Genomic DNA, 15,061 nt, shown 5'->3' with positions numbered 1-15,061 from the left:
TGTTTTTTTATGTGAAACTTTTTTATGCAGCTGTGTTGGCCAGCACTCCGTTCTTACAGAGATTTTGTATCTTAATGTTAATATTCCTGTTACAGTAAAAATCTAATATAAATCAGAACAAAGATTGTCGCTAACTAAGATTAGTATTTTGATTTGCTTGTTGAGTTGGAGTTGATAAGTTTTAGTTATTATTTAGTTCAAGTTATAACCCAGTTTTGCTGTGTTACCTTCAGTTTTTAGCGCTGACAGAGGAGGACCTTAACAAGTATGACCTAACCCAAGGAGCGAAGAAGAAACTCAAGACTCAGCTAGAGCTACAGAAGTCAGCAGAGTAAGTAAAAATCACTGATCCAGTGTTTTTTATTTTCCAAACTGTGATTGGTGTGGCTGATGCCTCACTTTGTAGGTGTTTAAGTGGTCCTCTGCACCTATAAAACTCTAAAGGGACAAGTTATGTAGTTTTTATATTGGAGAATTCAAAGCATATCATTGTGTTTTTATTTTGTTATAGTAATCATGTGGAGACACTGAGTAAGGGATAACCCACATGATTCATTTTATTGAAAAACAAGGCACACAGTGCTGAGGCTAATAAGCTATTAGTTATTAATGACTGCAATGTCTGACTTCTGAAATATTTCCTATCATGTTGAAAATTAAAAGATACTACTCTCTTGCCAGCTGGCTAATAATTAATCTCTCAGTTAGCTTAGCTTGGCATCGAATAGCTTAGGGAAACAGTAGCTAGCTAGTCTTCAAAAACATCATACCTCTACCTATAGCAGAACGTCTGAAGCACAATCAATAAATAACACATCATATCTGGTTTTCATCAAGATTACAAAAATAAATATAAAGCTATAAATGAATAAATTCAGTCTGTAAACAAAAAAAGCAAATTAGCAAAAACCTCTTTCTTTCACTTCTTCAGTCAAAAGTAACAGGCTCAAAAAACTCGGAACAAGTGGCCTTCAAGTTAAAGTAGGGATGAGGCTGCTGTAGAGCTGTGTAGACATCTAAAACATAAGAGAACACCTCTGCGATCAGAATACAATACTATCTATGTTTATCAGAGCTTCCAATATAACATCATAAAGCAATGGAAGCACATAGCTCTTCCGCCATCTAACGCCTGTAGTCCAGCAAGACTCTTGGAAGAGAGGATCTACATGGCCAGGAAAGCACCTGTTGTTTAATCCCACCCTGTTTTCCTTGGTGTTTCCTTAATGTTGAGATGGATGGAGAGGCTGAAGCAGAAATGGTCTTGTATTTCTGTGTGGTAGGGATTGCAGCTGATGTTTAACCTCTGTACTTTTTTCCCTGATATTTACTTTGATGTTGAGCTTAAGAAAAACACGACCATAATTCCTCCAGTCAAACAAGTCATTTTGTAGTAGTAGTAGTAGTAGCAGCAGCATGTAGAAATAAAGAGCACAAATCTACTGGAGAAGTTTGCGCCTTCTCTCAGCAAACAATATCTCATTAAATTTTACATATAGAGCAGGTCTAGATCATTCCCTGTATAATACTATTTTCAGAGACCCAACAATCCCATGAGCAAGCACTTGGAAGTAGCTGCAAGGACGAACAATCAATTTAACAGTGAAAGAAGTACGACATAAACGTGTTCATGTGAATTTTAAATGAGGACTTGTTTGTATAACAGTTCTAAGTAAAAACAATTAAAAAGCTCCTCTTAATCCTCTTAGACCCTGCTTTCTGAGTATCATCTGTGTGTCCTTTTAAGCCCAGGGCAGCTTAGCAAGCAACCTCTTAAGTTCGCAGAATCTTCTTGAAGATCTGGAGAAAATCCAAAGAACAGGTTTTAATCTAAGGGCACACAATATCACTGATAGACTTCTACTCCTACACTTAACTAGCATCTATAGAAAATTACAGCGTGTAAAGTGTGTATGTTGTTGTTTATGTTGCACAGAAAAATATGCATAATCTTATCTGTAAGAAATATAAAGATATAATTATTTAAGTAACATCAAAATGAGTTCAGTTTCCCTTCATAGTGCAGATCTTAGTGGCAGTGACTTGAAGTGAAGTAAGCAGATGCTTTGTCCCATTAACCATTAACAGACAGACTGATCAGCTGCTGATTTCGACTGTGAATAAAGACTAGTAACAGACCATAAGGTGTCAATGGTTAACCAGCTGTAGGTGGGCTGCAGAGATAAGATGTACTTATCTTAGAAGATAACCAACAGAAACACATGCAGAAGCACAAAAACATGGACGTGCAAGCTAATGTGCCTACATGTTGGACTTTCCTGCTTAGACAAACACACAGAGAGGCACATACATACACACTAAGTTGGTTCCTCACATGCTTACCTGCTCCAATTGTCTGCCCAGTATCAACAGGTTTCCATTAGGTGTGTGTGTGTGTGTGTGTGTGTGTGTGTGTGTGTGTGTGTGTGTGTGTGCGCCTGTAGCATGCTTAAACAAGAAAGACATAGAAAATGGAATTTCCCACAGTTGTATTCCATTAGACTTTCTAATGCTTTCGATGAGAGCAGTTGGGATGCTAGGTAAGTTGTTGAGCAGACAATGTCTCCCTCTGCTGGTGATAGTTTAGGTTATAGGTTTCCAAAATACCTTGGGCTAATTTATTAAGACTGCAATATGTGTGGTTTTTGGAATATTTTGTTCTGTTCCAGTCTTCTTCAATCAACCATCACATTAAAATTTCTGCAACAGCCAACTTAAGTTTATGAAATGATTTGCTTCTCATATCTATGCTAAAAATGTGCTTCTCAAATAAACGTGATGGACCACCAGATGAATGTGCATGCATGGTGCATGTGTGTTGCCCAGCAGGGAGATGAAGACAGAGAAGCGGTCTTGCGGTGGCATTGCAAGGGTGACACCTTCCAGTCACATGGGACCCTCAACACACCCCGCCTCCACTGCAGGTAACAAAGCCAAAGATTTATCTTAGGTTATCTATGTTCATTTGACTTAACATGTAAAAGTAATCTGAGGATGTGTGACCTATTACATTTGTTGCTGTGTGTTTCAGTAGAGCTGCAAGTAGAGGTGGATGCTGTGCTGCACCATCACCCTGTCTCAAAAGACAGCAGCTCATCCTCAGGTTACTCTAGCTCCTCCTGCTCCCCCCGGACACCACTATGCTGTGACTCCACCTATGACAGGACCAGAGACATTCACAGGCGTAAGTTTCTCACAGGACTATTCATTTTTTGCAGTCACAAGTGTAAAAAAGGAAGAAGGCAGATTAGTTTTTAAATGTTTTAATGTCTTAATGATCAGTTCTTAATCAATGTATTCTTATTTAGGTATAAAGTAATGGGGACTTTGAAGTCTGTCGCGCCACACTTTAGGCACACTCAGACTGGCTTTTTTGTGCTTGCCCTAATTTATATATATAAATATATATATATATACACAGTACTGTGCAAAAGTTTTAGGCAGGTGTGAAAAAATGATGTAAACTAAGAATGCTTTCAAAAATATAAATAATATTTTTTTATTTTTATCCATTTACGAAATGATAAGTGAGCAAACAAAAGAAAAATCTAAATCAAATCAATATTTGGTGTTACTACCCTTTGCTTTCAAACCAGCATCACTTCTTACAGGTACACCTGCACACAGTCAGGGATTTTGTAGGATTATAGTCAGGTGTATGATCAACCAATTATACCAAACAGGTGCTAATGATCATCAATGTCACACGTAGGTTGAAACACAGTCATTAAGTGAAACAGAAACAGCTGTGTAGGAGGCTTAAAACTGGGTGAGGAACAGCCAAACTCTGCTACCAAGGTGAGGCTGTGGAAGACAGTTTCATGTCACAGGTCATACACCATGGCAAGACTGAGCACAGCAACAAGACACAAGGTAGTTATACTGCATCAGCAAGGTCTCTCCCAGACAAAGATTTTAAAGCACACTGGGGTTTCAAGATGTGCTGTTCAAGCTCTTTTGAAGAAGCACAAAGAAACGGGCGACGTTGAGGATCGTAGACGCAGTGGTCGGCCAAGGAAACTTGCAGCAGATGAAAACACATCAAGCTTATTTCCCTTCGAAATCGGAAGATGTCCAGCAGTGCCATCAGCTCAGAACTGGCAGAAACCAGTGGGACCCAGGTACACCCATCTACTGTCCGGAGAAGTCTGGCCAGAAGTGGTCTTCATGGAAGAGTTGCAGCCAAAAAGCCTCGGACATGGAAACAAGGCCAAGCAACTCAACTATGCACGAAAACATAGGAACTGGGGTGCAGAAAATGCAGCACGTGCTCTGGGCTGATGAGTCATAATTTTAAATGGTCAGGATTAATGGTGTCCTCAATGCTGAGAAATACAGGCAGATACTTATCCATCATGCAATACCATCAGGGAGGCGTATGATTGGCCCCAAATGTATTCTGCAGCAGGACAATGACCCCAAACATACAGCCAATGTCATTAAGAACTATCTTCAGCGTGAAGAAGAACAAGAAGTCCTGGAAGCCTACATCCACAGAAGATCTGTGATTAGTTCTCCAAGATGTTTGGAACAACCTACCAGCCGAGTTCGTTCAAAAACTGTATCCAATTATACCTAGAAGAACTGATGCTGTTTAGAAGGCAAAGGGTGGTCACACCAAATATTGATTAGATTTAGATTTCTCTTCTGTTCATTCACTGCATTTTGTTAATTGATGAAAATGAACTATTAACACTTTCATTTTTTAAAGCATTCTTAGTTTACAGCATTTTTTCACACCTGCCTAAAACTTCTGCACAGTACTGTATAGTCCATATTAAGATCAGTACAGTAGAATATGTTACCCCACCCCCCAAATGATAAAAAAAAACCTTGAGTTTTATCAATGTCATGGTATTTTTCATATTGTCACTGAAAAATTTACTCCTAGAATTACAAGAATAAGTATATAATAGCAGGTGTATCCCTATAATTTCTCAATTATACAGATTTTTATAAGGGTATCAAACACCTGCTACTTAGGCACCAGATGATTAATTGATCTCTGGTCAGTATCAAATCACAACAATCGTTGCACACGGGTGATATTAATGTACGGCTATATCCACACACACACACACACACACATATGTAATCATTGTCATTATTATTATCATATCACATATTTTCTAACTCTAGAGATGTATACACCTTGCCAGAAATCACTATGAGCATTATTCCCCTCAGATGGTACCGACCAACCCGACTGGCTCACGGACTATTTGTACTTTTTATTCAAATCTTACAGCAGTTCTAATTAAATGTAACTTTAAAACACCACATCTGTGTTACAGGTGTGTCAGGTCCAGACACAGCAGGAGGTGGTCCAGAGAAGGATCGATCCTGCCTCTTCGTCTTAAACTCCAGCTGCCCCAGTGGCTTTAGTCGCCCCACTGCCCAGGTCCTGCCTGTCCAAACCGATCCAGCGCCCTCTCTCGCTCCCTCATGCTCCTTTGGCATCCCACAGTCTCCCTACCACCCACAGGCCAGTTATCCCCAGACACTGCTCTCCCCAGTCTCAAACCCAGCACGCATTCTGACTTCTCCGCGTAAGCCAAGGCCCCCTCCACTCTGCACCGAGGACAGGACAAAGCCACTGGGCTCTGGCCATCCTGCGACCGGTGCTGGCTTCAGTAAGGGGCTCAGTGTGGGGATCGGGGTGAGGCTGGAGAACCTGTTCCCTGGGCTGAAAATGGATGGCTCCACCGCACTACAGGACTCAGTGGTTTGTTGTGAAATGGCAGGAGGTGCTGTTGGTCTGATGGTAGAAACCAGTTCTGCTCTGACCTCCACCTCCAACAGCCTCCACCATGTCTCCCATCCCCCTCTGCACTTCCACCTTTCTTCTTCTTCCTCCCCTTCTCCATCTGCATACTACTCCTACCCACCTACCTCATCCACCTCCTCCTCTTTCTCTTCCTTCTTATCCTCCTCATGTCCCTCCACAAAGTCTGGCTGCTCTAGTGTTGGTGGAGGCTTTATTCCCATGGCAACCGCAAGCAGTGTTCCTGTTGCCGCTGTGCCCGGCAACACTTACTACCCATCACAGCCGACCTCTAGCCCCTCCTCATCCTCCTGCTCTGCCTCCTCACTGGATCAAAGTTCAGGTCACAACCCGTCCCTGTGTGTCTGCAGCTCCTGTGGTTGTCGGGGTAACTGCGGAGCCTATGGGACGTTGCCTGGATATGCAGCAGCTGGCTACCTGCAGTCATTCTCTGCCTGCCCCTCCCTCTTTACCCTTGGACCTCTGCTCCACCTCAGTCCCTTGGTCCCCTCATCAAGTGCTACCGGCACCGGAGCCACGCCCTTTTCTTACCCGATGATGGTGCCACCTCCCCTTTACCGCCACAATCCCATTTCCCATGACCAGCAGCAGGGCTTTGCCTTTTACCAGTCCCACATCATGGGAAATGTAGGCCAGAAACGGCCATTAGGGAGCCTGTCTTGTTATAACTGCGGTGCCAATGGACACAGAGCAGAGGAGTGCAAACAGCCCCCCATGGAATCAGCACAGCAAGGTGAGTGAAGAGTGAAGTGTTTAATTCAACAATAATCATTTCAGTCAGACAACTCACATTATAGTTTGAAATGTTTATTGCAGCAGCAGAACATAGCTTTTGTTTGGCGTCTGAGGTCCAACCTCATCACTCCTCGCAGATTTATTTTACACGCAGAAATTGATGAGGTAATATCTTAAAACCTTTATTCGGAGCCTGCAGGTGGAGGCTGGGGTGGTGGTTGTGGTGGGGCTGAAAGTATGAGGGCCCTATCGTCCACTGGGAGCAAAGCACTAAAGCGCACAGCGCAAGTGTCATTGCTATCTTCCACCCGGCGCAGTCATCATTTTCACACCCAGCGCCCACGTTGTGAAAATAGCAAGTGATTTTGCGCCACAATTAGCGCCCATGTGCATGCTGGTTTTGATATGAGGTGTGGTCAGGCAATGAGGTGGCACGTAGCTGTCTTGAGGACGCAGAAAGCGACTGCGCCTTAGACCAACAAAAACCTGGTCTAAAGTCTAAAATCTATGGCACAATCTGTCTTTGCGCATTAGGGCGAGTTTACAACACGAGTCTGCTTGTCACTCACATGGGCACACCCAAATTTTGCGCCATCTAACTAGCAAAAGTGCATCAGACACGCCCTTAATCATTTAGCGCCATGTGCTTTAGACTGTGCTCCTTCTGCCGTCTAAATAGGGACCTGAGTGTAGTACTGGTGCAGGCCAGCGATGGCATTTACAGAGCAGAGGGAGAGACCACAAATCTTGCAGCTTAAATAGACCACCAATTGGGAGTGACGCATATCAATTATTAAATCAGTGCAGCTTGAGTTGCCTGAATTAGCTCGCAGGCATTGTCCCATTTAGTACATCGACAATTTGAAATCAATATTATTAAGGTTTCGATCCATTCTGCATTGAAGGTTGAAAAAATGACAGAACTTTCCAGAAGTTGCAGCAGTTTGTCATGTAAAAAATTGAATGCAGTTGAGCATGCTCCTGTTAACGTGCTCAATCAGAGCATACTGTTAGGCATACTCATAAAAGAAATAGAATAACAACTTCCCTTTGAAACACTGACATTATCTTGTTTCTGTGACTTAGCTTTAATTTATCCATAAATATTTAAAAATTAAGCAAAGGTGACCTGCTACTGTATGTCTATGTACTGTTTAGATTCTGCTCAACTTCAACACAGCTTCTGAATTTCACTATTTTCACTGTTTCACAGGGACTTTCCGACTGAAGTATACTCCTCGCTCTGACAGTAAGGACTCAGGGGATTAACCAGCAGCAACACAAGTGGATTTGAACTGTCCTACTCCTGACACAAGTGTACCTCATGTTTCTGCTGAAGCTAGCTTGCAGCAGCTGCAGAGTTTAAAAGGGATGAGCGGAGAGAAAGCCTGCGTCTGGGAACAATGAGACAACGGAAGTCTTTTCAAAGACTGCTGTTCTGAGCGCACTGACCCCTTGTTTTTGTGTAATTCTTTAACAACACAAGAAGATGACAGGAAGATGGCAAAGAAAAGAGGAAAAGAGAGGAGTGACTTACATAGTGTTTACCATTAGATTAGCTTTCATCCCTCTTCAGATGTCCAAAAATGCAACCAAAAGTCACAAGGAGAGCTAGATTTGTAATCTCTGCATTGCTTCATGCCAGACAGCTCTGCCTCATCCTCAGAACAAAAGTTGTAAACAGACAGTCATGTTATCCACGGTGCTGTTCGATCAGACAATCTCAGAATCTCAGCTTAATGAATGAGCATTTAGCGTTTTTTAGATTAAAAACACGGCACGCCATAAAACCAGTTAAACCAAATGAGCTCCTTAATGTAACAGACTTAATAGTGAGGGAGCAAGCAAAGTGAGGGGATGCTGTATGCGGAGCGACAAGTCCTATTTATTAATCCTCTTAGAAGGGGTTTTATCTTCTCAGATGACTGTGGCTCAGCGGTAGAGTTGGTCATCTTTCACTTGGATGGTTGGTGGTTTGATCCCCAGCTCTCTCAGTCTACATGTCGAAGTGTCCTTGGGCAGTGGCATAGCCATCAGTGTGTGAATGGGTGAATGTGACATGTAGTGTAAACGCGCTTTTTAAGTACAGAGTGGATGACTCTGTTGATAGCTATCATGGAGTTGTATCATGGTTTAGATAACAATATCAAATGACGGTAAGGTCATGTTGCACTGTTTGTGAAAGTAACCGAATCTCCGAGTTACCTAGTAAAACTGGAGCGATGAAGGTGTCAAGCTAATGATGATGGAATTTTGTTATTGGACACTCGAGGGTATCGCTGCAGGATTTATATATATATTTATAATGTCTGTTCTGAATATGAACAATATTGTGTCACAATTGTTCGACAAGAAGGACCAAGTGTCTGATCTTCTGGATTGAGAAACAAGAGATATGGTGTTGGAGTGACACGTCTGGCATTCACTTGCATGGCCATTTTCCATTGTAGAAACCCCAAAACTGACCTAAGGGTGTTGTGTGCATATGAATGTCGTTTGGGTGAGTTAGTTGTTGGTCATAGAAGAAGGTAGTCCTGTTCCAGTTTGCAAGAAAGTTGTGCCAAACATGGTGTTTGGCACAACTTTCACTGTCAAGGGATATTGAAATTAAGTGTTATAGGACATAGGAAGCGATTGATAGCAAGTGAGAGATGAAGGCCAGCCCTTGGGGGGAATGATGAATTGAGGTATGGGTCCTTGTGGATCCCCAAACAATAAAAGGGAGAGAAACGGAGCTCCTGATTGGGTTTGATGTGGTTTAGTGCAGGAAAAGCCGGGGAATGATTGTCTGACTACACTGGTGGCGAGAATGGGCCAGTATATTTTGCTGTCAAAAGTGCCCCAGTATGTGTTTTAGAAGAAAAAATATTCTCTCCGGTCCGATTCAGTGGCTGCTTCAGATGAGTTTTATTTCACTGTGCAGTGGAGACAGATCATTACTGCAAGCTGTAGAAAACCTGTCCGACAAGAACGAGCCATGGTCAAGATTATGTTCAGTGTTTACAGGAGGCAAATGGGTAAACAAAAGTTCTAAGCTAATTCTCTAAAGCAACAGGGTCACAACCAGCATCAAAGAAGAGTTTTTTGTGTAATTCTCAGTGGGGGGCATCTGGGCTGTTCCCTTAGGAGCAATTTGGGGTTCAGTGTCTTGCCCAAGGACACTTCGACATGTAGACTGAAGGAGCTGGGGAGTGAGCTACCAACCTTCTGATTTAAGCTAAGTCTTTTAATTGAAGGTGCCCCTCATGTCTTTCAAAGATCCTGTTGATAGGTGTTTGATAAAGGGAAGGCACAATGAGGAGTGGAAGATCTGTGTAATTACAAGCAATAATTTGTTTGTGAAGATTGAACGGGGATGGACAGGAGATGAAAGGGTTAGGATGGCGAATGTAGGCTATGTAGGAAAGCTGGGTGCTGGCATCCTTCTGCCAATAGCTAAGTGCCCCTGCTAGAGCAGGCTGCAGCGTTCACTTTTGGTGGGTGACTTTCTGCTTTCTCTGAACCTGGGGATGTATGTATGTTGTATGTATGATGTATGTCTCTTTCTACGGAAACATTGATGTCAAGGCTTGTTGTTATGTGAGCATTATGACTTTAACTAGTAGGGAGCAGTAGTAACATGCTCACATGAGAGTGTTTGCTTCGTTGTCATTTCTGTGAAATTGAATTCCATTATCCTTTAAGGTCTTTTGAAGAGTGGCCACAGTCCAACCAGAGAGTTCTGAAGAAGGCCGGTTCTCACAGGTTTTTGCTGGGGCATGCTGGCACTGTTAGCGGCTGCTTGTTGTTAAGCAGTATTCAGGACAATGACCTGTGACTGGAACGACCCTTGGATGTGATAGATTCGGAGGTTGGACTGATCCTGGCATGGAAAATACAGTGTGTCCCCATAACATCAATATCTATAATTCCCTAAGATAAATACTACTTACAAGAACATTAGAATAATGTCAGCATTTCTACAAATAGCTTTATTATTTTAAATATATGTATTTAGGGGCATCAGTGGGGCGTGTGTGTATTTGGCTGTTTCACTTCATGTTCTTTATTTTTTCTATATTTGTGAAATGGACCTCTTTGGAAACAAAATGGTCCATCCCAAGGGGTCTATCCCTCCTATCTATAAATGTCTAATTTCATCATTTGTTTGAATCAATGGGACACATATAGTATATTCCAGTAATCAGTGACCGCCACAGCACTGATCAACTGAATGGTTTTATTTTTATAATTGACAATAGGTTATTAGACTATTCTGCAAAGGAAACCCCGAGTGGAAATTGAACAGGCTTTTGTTGACTCCAGTATGATGTGAGCAGAGCATGCAGCCCCTATGTTGGGGCACAGAATAACTGTCATCATTCAAGTGTGTTTGGACATGTCACACTTGAAAACTGGAATTTTCTTCAGCAGCTGGCGATCTCAGAGTAAAGATTAACATGCTAGTAGTCATGAGGAGAGAGCAAATGACCTCCAGTTCCAAATGCTGTTCCTCTATGCTGGGACAGGCCAAACAGAATTCATACTTCAGACGTTTTTCATTCTGTACTGAACGCCTTTGTTAAGATCACATAAGAGCTTCTGGGGTCCTTCAGACTGGACTGAAATGTCCATTTTGTTTGGTTTTTTTGGGGGTGGGGGGGTTATTTATGTTTCCTTTTTCATGTTGTTGATAGAAATGAATTAATGTTGAGCGACTGGATGTTAATCTTAAAGAGTATTCTCACTCCAGGGTGGGAGTGTTGGAGTGTAATCAAAGCAACATTATGTTACCATTTAACTTTAAAATTACAACTTCAAACCAGTTTGATGGTAAACTGACATAGGGAGAATAATGGCTCTTTCAATTACACTCCACTCCCCAAACGCCTGTTCTTCAATTACATTACTTGGGTTGAGAGGTTGTAATCTCCTGGTAGAAGTATGGCACGACTTTCTGTCAGGAAGCCCTGAAGGCAACGTCCCTTTCTGGACTTGCCTCATTGTACAGTAAGCTGTCAAATCCAGCTAACTTTGTCCTTAAAGCAATAGTTCAGAAAAGTGGTGTACTTGCCCTGGCTATTAGTCGTTGGCAGTAAAAGGCGCATCCCACACCCCCCCTGCAAGTTGCATGCCAAATTCTTGAATAATGTTGCCTTAATATGTACAGTCTTTATGCAAATGAAAATTCAGGGCCGCTGAATTGAACAGAGCCTAAGTTAGTTGGATAACACACAGTATATTCAAGTTTCTAACTGGGACATAGTTGCTGGGCAGGACCCAGAGTTTAACAGACACGAGGACAGCTGGTCCTTCAGATGAAACTTTATCTGTACTCCTGGAGGGCACAGCAAGGGGACATGTTTATTTAAGATAGTGAATACTGAACATTCAGTAAATAGAACAACTTTCTTTTTGTATTATTGAATGACTCAACAATGTGCTTTTATATTGTAATGTAAAATGTCTTCAGAATATAACCTTTTCAGATGAGTATTGGGTTTCAACCAGCCACCTGAGTGTTCAGTTAACTTTCTCTATCTCTGTTTATAAACACGGATGTATAAAAACACTTTATTCAATGGTTGCATCCAACAGAAATCTGCCTCCACAAAGTGTACCAAAGAATGCCTTTGTTTCAAAGCTCCACTTTTGTAGGGTTTTTGAAACTATTCACTTTAACAGTCTCCTTAAGAGCCAGGCACAAGTCTGGATCTGTTAGAATCACAGTAAGGCCAGGTTAACAATGCTCCAGCATGCATGTTTCTACATCTTTGATAAAATGTGCTTTGGATTATTTGTGTGCAATTCTTTGAACACCATTTATAATTGTGTTCAGTTTATTTGTTGTTCAGATTTTATATTGCTTACTGTGTTTTAAAACATGTTTTAACTGAACTTTGAGAGAGAAATATGTTTTGGTAATAAAACATTTTCTTATTCTTTCTTCCTGCACGTTGTCTACATAAATTATTATGTTTCAGGGTAAAATCAGCTGTTTCAAGATCTCATATATATTCAATTGACATTTTGACTTGCACAGGTGTTATTATTAGCATTAACAAATACTGTTCAGTGAACTGTCCCAGTAAGTCATACCAGTGAGGCAGTGAGCATACATGCACAATACAAGTGAGTGAAGGCATTCAGCTGTTATTTTATGAAGATACATTTAGTTAGCAAATGCTTCTATTCAGAGTCACTTACAATATGTGCAGTAATGTGGTTTTAGTGATGGAATCTTTTTCCTTCAGTATTGGCTGAAGTGAAACATGCTTCACTGATAGGTGAACATTCTGTATTTAAAGTATCACGTTAGCAATGTGCGTCATAACAACCTCCTGCTTCTTTACCACATGCCTCACTGGGTGAAATCACAGCATTTACAGCAGCAAGAGTGCAGTTTATACACAGAGAAAGTTGTGCTTGTGGTAGGCCAGTTTTGTTGCAAGTCCTTCTTCAATTTGTAAGCCCACGTTGCATACATATGACCACAATGATTTGCCCCAAAGGTAACTGCCATTGCCCAATAATTAATAAGTAGACACACATTACACTTTATAAAACAACAACGTTGGAGAAGAAGAAAGACATGACTGTCTACTGCCAACATTAAGATCAATAAACTTTATAAATATGCTTCAAACACTATTATGTGCAGGGGAATCTTATGGACAGAAATAAAACATATTTCCTACTTCCAAAAAGCTTTTTGAATCCACATATTCTCTGGTGGTCCATGCTGTGAACTACAAAATGCCACCTTAATACAGCCTGTCCACAGTTTAACAGACAGAAGAGTGTCTGTGTTTTGGTTGGTACTAAATATCATAATGTCAGGAGTTTTTAATACCCCAGTTAAAAGCTTTATATCGCCTAAGCCCTCGACAGACAATTTACAGACGTGTAGTCTTAAACCCAAACCAACTTTGACTGCCGAACATCACGTAAGGTATTATATCAGGTTTCAGACAGCTCCCTCTGGAGCCACAAAAGGCTTCTTACATGATCCATCTGTCTTTTATCTTGTCATGAATAAAAACCACCATGGGCTGCACGATGGTGCAGTGGTTAGCGCTGTCGCTTCACAGCTAGAAGGTTCCTGATTTAAATCCCAGCTGGGACATGGGGGGCCTTCTTATGTTGATTTGGAGTGCATGTTCTCCCTTTGCTGGCAATGGTTCCCTCCGGGTACTCCAGCTTCCTCCTACAGTCTAAAGACAGGCTTGTTAGGTTCGCTGGTGACTCTAAAATTGCCCGTAGGTGAGAGCTGATAGAGGCTCCAGCCCCCACACAACCCTGAACAGAATAAACAGTATATAGTTAATGGATGGATGTTAGTAAAAAACACCATTCCCAAAGTGAAATATACCCATATATGTACGTTTGTGTTTAGAGATTTCAGAATGCTAGTGAACATATACTTCTATAGAGGGTAAAAAATTACTATTAATCTTCCTTTCACTTTTTGCCTTCATTTCAGAACCAGTTAACAAAGTATAAAACTGTCACCATTGTTATTTTATGTTCTATTCTATTCAAAAGGAATGCACATACAGTTAGATTTAGGGATTTTCATATTAGATCAGTGGAAGATAACACACAGGTTTGCCATTCAAGGAACTGAAGACTCAATTGCTTCATCAATCAACCAACTCACTCCAACCAAAAATACAGTGGGTTTAACTCTTGTAGGCCCATCAAAGGTCATTAACTTTGTCAATTAGTGAATCACTGCCACCTAAAAACCTTTCCGTGCTTTCATACAATAAATCAATAGTAGGTTTGACAGAAATTGTGTAACTTTTAATTTCTCATTGAGATTTACTGTACAGGTGTACAACTACCTGACAGTGAGGTCAAATATCCTCAGCAGCCAACGGTTTATTCACAGGTTTTCTCACTGTATGGCATGTGACCTATTCACACTGTATCTTTATGTAACAATAATTTAAAACAGAATCATATCAGACAGCATATGCATGTTAATTATCAAATTATAGAAGAAAAAACTAATGTAAATCCAATTCAAGATTTCTAGCCTCAAAAACACAATGTGTGAACTCTTCCCTCTGACCAGACAAGCATATATTCTAACTTGCTTTTTAGTCTTTGTGATGCCTGTCTGCTCTATGTTCAGTAGCTCTTTAGTGCCCACTGTGGAAGAAATGACCACTAAGGAATTACCACTTAAGACACAAACATATGATAGACACATGAAGCAACTATGGTCAAAAGTTGTGGCAGGTGGCTGAAATATCTGGCATGAGGATAATCACAATGAGGCTTGAGAGCAATTCTTACCATGACGCCAAATCAACCAAGAATAACTTCTGTAACTTTAACAGTGATAGTGCCATTCTGTGGCATGTATTAAGCAATGTATCTCCTTTTTAACTACTGACAGTCAGGAACTATTTGAATTGCTGCAAGTGAATTACTTGTGAATTTTAATAAGGAACATTATGGACGCATATATAACACAGTGCGAACTTCTAAGAGACAATTTTGGGATGGTGCTTTGTAATAGAAAGCAAAAACCACACAGGTCGTCTTTTTTTC

At 41.1% G+C, this 15,061-nt stretch overlaps 1 protein-coding gene across 1 annotated transcript in view; it reads left to right on the top strand.

Annotated features, from left to right (window-relative positions):
• Positions 1 to 8,629, top strand: part of zcchc14 (zinc finger, CCHC domain containing 14) — a 28,773-nt gene extending 20,144 nt beyond the window's left edge. The window contains exons 10-14 of the mRNA XM_069686786.1: positions 234 to 331; positions 2,827 to 2,924; positions 3,035 to 3,184; positions 5,295 to 6,518; positions 7,734 to 8,629. Coding sequence (XP_069542887.1) covers positions 234 to 331; positions 2,827 to 2,924; positions 3,035 to 3,184; positions 5,295 to 6,518; positions 7,734 to 7,789 — 1,626 coding nt within the window. The 3' untranslated portion in view covers positions 7,790 to 8,629. The remainder of the gene's footprint in view (positions 1 to 233; positions 332 to 2,826; positions 2,925 to 3,034; positions 3,185 to 5,294; positions 6,519 to 7,733) is intronic.
• Positions 8,630 to 15,061: the final 6,432 nt, after the last annotated feature.

Source organism: Semicossyphus pulcher, unplaced genomic scaffold (assembly GCF_022749685.1).
Source record: "Semicossyphus pulcher isolate SPU_LCO1_2020_fin unplaced genomic scaffold, fSemPul1.0.p SCAF_8, whole genome shotgun sequence".
Taxonomy (NCBI): Eukaryota; Metazoa; Chordata; class Actinopteri; order Labriformes; family Labridae; genus Semicossyphus; species Semicossyphus pulcher.
This window is presented reverse-complemented; position numbering and strand designations above follow the sequence as displayed.